This window comes from Borostomias antarcticus, assembly GCF_949987555.1.
Source record: "Borostomias antarcticus genome assembly, contig: scaffold_155, whole genome shotgun sequence".
Lineage (NCBI taxonomy): Eukaryota > Metazoa > Chordata > Actinopteri > Stomiiformes > Stomiidae > Borostomias > Borostomias antarcticus.
The window spans coordinates 163,039-166,337 of record NW_028176542.1 but is presented as its reverse complement, the minus strand read 5'-3'; the positions used below and the strand labels follow the sequence as shown (position 1 = coordinate 166,337).

The following is a 3,299-nucleotide window of genomic DNA, read 5'->3' as shown; positions in this document are numbered from 1 at the left end:
ACACACACACACACACACACACACACACACACACACACACACACACACACACACAACACACAAGCGCTCTGCTGCCTCCCTGGTCTACACACACACACACACACACACAACACACACACACACACACACACACAGGCAGAGAGAGATAAACTGTGCCAACACGAATATTAAGGTGAGTCCTTTGAAAAAATAGGTATTGTGTAATTTCTATGAAATTGAAAGAATTGGGAAAATCATAATCCCCCCCCACCCCCCCCCCCCCCCAAAAATCCTCAAGTGTGTTTGTGTTTTCTGCATGGCGGAAATCCCCCGGGCGCTACGTTGATGTACCTCAGACCATTCAAACCCCTGGAGCCGGCGTGGTCGCTCTCAGAGCCGAGGCCGCGGTCGCGTTCGGCGTGAACGGCAGTTTTCGCAACGGTGTCCGACGTCAAGCCACAGTAGAGATTGTTGGATGCTTGTTCACCCCCCTCCTACTAGTCCCACCCCCCTCCTACTAGTCCCACCCCCCTCCTACTAGTCCCACCCCCCTCCTACTCGCTCCCACCTAACCTCACCCCCTCCTCTCTGTGTCTCTCTCTCTCTCTCTCTCTCTCTCTGTCTCTCTTTCTCTCTCTCTCTCTCTCTCTCTCTCTCTGTCTCTCTTTCTCTCTCTCTCTCTCTGTCTCTCTCTCTCTCTGTGTCTCTCTCTGTCTCTCTCTCTGTCTCTCTCTCTGTCTCTCTCTCTCTCTGTGTCTCTCTCTCTCTCTGTCTCTTTGTCTCTCTCTCTCTCTCTGTCTCTCTCTGTCTCTCTCTGTCTCTCTCTCTGTCTCTCTGTCTCTCTCTCTGTCTCTCTCTCTCTCTCTCTCTCTCTCTCTCTGTGTCTCTCTCTCTGTCTCTTTGTCTCTCTCTCTCTCTCTCTGTCTCTCTCTCTGTCTCTCTCTCTGTCTCTGTCTCTCTCTCTCTCTATCTCTCTCTCTCTCTCTGTCTCTCTCTCTCTCTCTCTCTCTGTCTCTCTCTCTGTCTCTCTCTCTCTGTCTCTCTCTGTCTCTCTCTCTCTCTCTCTCTCTCTCTCTCTCTCTCTCCCCAGATGGGCCTGGGCGGTGGTCCGTTCGGTCAGCAGTACGTCCAGGCCGGGGTGCAGCAGATGGGTCCGGCGGGCGTCCACGCCCAGCAGCTCCAGAGCAAGGCCTCCATGGCCAACAGCCTGCCCCCCTTCCCCGCCGACCTGAAGGGCGCCGGCAGCGTGCCCAACCTGGTGAGACGCCCCTGACGGACCTAACCCCAACCCACAGACCCCCGGGGCTGTTCCGGTTTGTTCCGAGAGCGAGCACACTTCACGGGGCCCCACGTGTGTGTGTGGACGTCGTCTTCCTCTCCGTTCCTGATCCTCTCTGATAGGACGAGCGTGGAAGGGGCCGCTTGGCAGCGAGGGGAACTCGAGGGAGGCGGGGCCTCAGGGTGCGTCCGGCGACAAGCTTTCAGAGCTGTGTTCTCCTTGTTTACATGGGTAATGACCCCCAGGGCCCTAGAGAGACCAGAGCTCCAGGGCCCTAGAGAGACCAGACCTCCAGGGCCCTATAGAGACCAGAGCTGGGTTAGAGACCAGAGCTCCAGGGCCCTATAGAGACCAGAGCTCCAGGGCCCTATAGAGACCAGAGCTCCAGGGCCCTAGAGAGACCAGAGCTGGGTTAGAGACCAGAGCTGGGTTAGAGACCAGAGCTGGGTTAGAGACCAGAGCTGTGTTCTCCAAGCGCTTTTTAGCGCCATGAGCTCTAGGCTTATTCTTCAGTTGAGCGTCGGCTGTGTTCTGATGACGAGGACGGGACAGTGAACGTTAGCGCTAACTAACATTAGCACTGACTAACATTAGCACTAACTAACATTAGCACTAACTAACATTAGCACTAACTAACATTAGTACTAACTAACATTAGCACTAACTAACATTAGCACTAACTAACATTAGTACTAACTAACATTAGCACTAACTAACATTAGCACTAACTAACATTAGCACTAACTAACATTAGCACTAACTAACAATAGCACTAACTAACATTAGCACTAACTAACATTAGCACTAACTAACATTAGCACTAACTAACATTAGCACTAACTAACAATAGCACTAACTAACATTAGCCAACTATCTTAGCTTGGCCAGTTACGATACGATTAAGCAATAAACCACTCGAGGCCGTGTGTTATAGTGATTTTATAACAGTTAGGGGGCGTTGTTCAAACCCCCCTAGCTGTTATAAAATCACTATAACACACGGCCTTGAGTGGTTTATTGCTTTTATACAACGGTCACTACAGCTATTAGTGTAAAATAAACACAGCAATTTAAAATATTAACATTTATTCAAAACGAAGCATCGTTCCCTCAATTCCGCCGAGCAAAATAGTTCCCCTAACAAAAGGGTTGCCAAGCAACAACAACAACTACAATGCATTGGATCAAATGGGAGGCGCGTTACCACCCTCTCCAGGTAGAGAGACCAGCCTCTCCAGGTGAGACCAGCCTCTCCAGGTAGAGAGACCAGCCTCTCCAGGTAGAGAGACCAGCCTCTCCAGGTAGAGAGACCACCCTCTCCAGGTAGAGAGACCACCCTCTCCAGGTAGAGAGACCAGCCTCTCCAGGTGGGCTCGTCCCGGTTGGTTTGTTGCGAAACCGGTCGCAGTTTCCATGTTCACACACGACAAAATGAATCGTAATACGAGGGAAACGCCATCAATTTCGGAATAAACCCCCCGGTGTGAAAACACCCTCAAATTCAGCGTATAGAATATGAGACGGGTCCATGTGCCTCCCTGGAAACAAGTTCATCTACAGTCTGCAAAAGCACTCGTTGCTAACGTAGGTGTAAAACATCGCTAGCCTAGCCAGCTCTTAACGGTCCCTAAGAGGACACAGCTGTGAGTGTGGCGGTCTCTCTTCTACACAGCTGTGAGTGTGGCGGTCTCTCTTCACACAGCTGTGTGTGGCGGTCTCTCTTCACACAGCTGTGAGTGTGGCGGTCTCTCTTCTACACAGCTGTGAGTGTGGCGGTCTCTCTTCACACAGCTGTGAGTGTGGCGGTCTCTCTTCACACAGCTGTGAGTGTGGCGGTCTCTCTTCTACACAGCTGTGAGTGTGGTGGTCTCTCTTCTACACAGCTGTGAGTGTGGCGGTCTCTCTTCTACACAGCTGTGAGTGTGGCGGTCTCTCTTCTACACAGCTGTGAGTGTGGTGGTCTCTCTTCTACACAGCTGTGAGTGTGGCGGTCTCTCTTCTACACAGCTGTGAGTGTGGCGGTCTCTCCTCTACACAGCTG

The 3,299-nt window shown here is 51.7% G+C and overlaps 1 protein-coding gene across 1 annotated transcript in view; it reads left to right on the top strand.

The window, feature by feature from the left end:
• Positions 1–1,069: 1,069 nt before the first annotated feature.
• Positions 1,070–3,299, top strand: part of crebbpb (CREB binding lysine acetyltransferase b) — a gene marked incomplete at its 5' end in the record, with an annotated part of 104,490 nt that continues 102,260 nt past the window's right edge. The window contains 1 exon segment of the mRNA XM_084462351.1: positions 1,070–1,237. Within this exon segment, the coding sequence (XP_084318477.1) occupies positions 1,070–1,237 (168 nt within the window).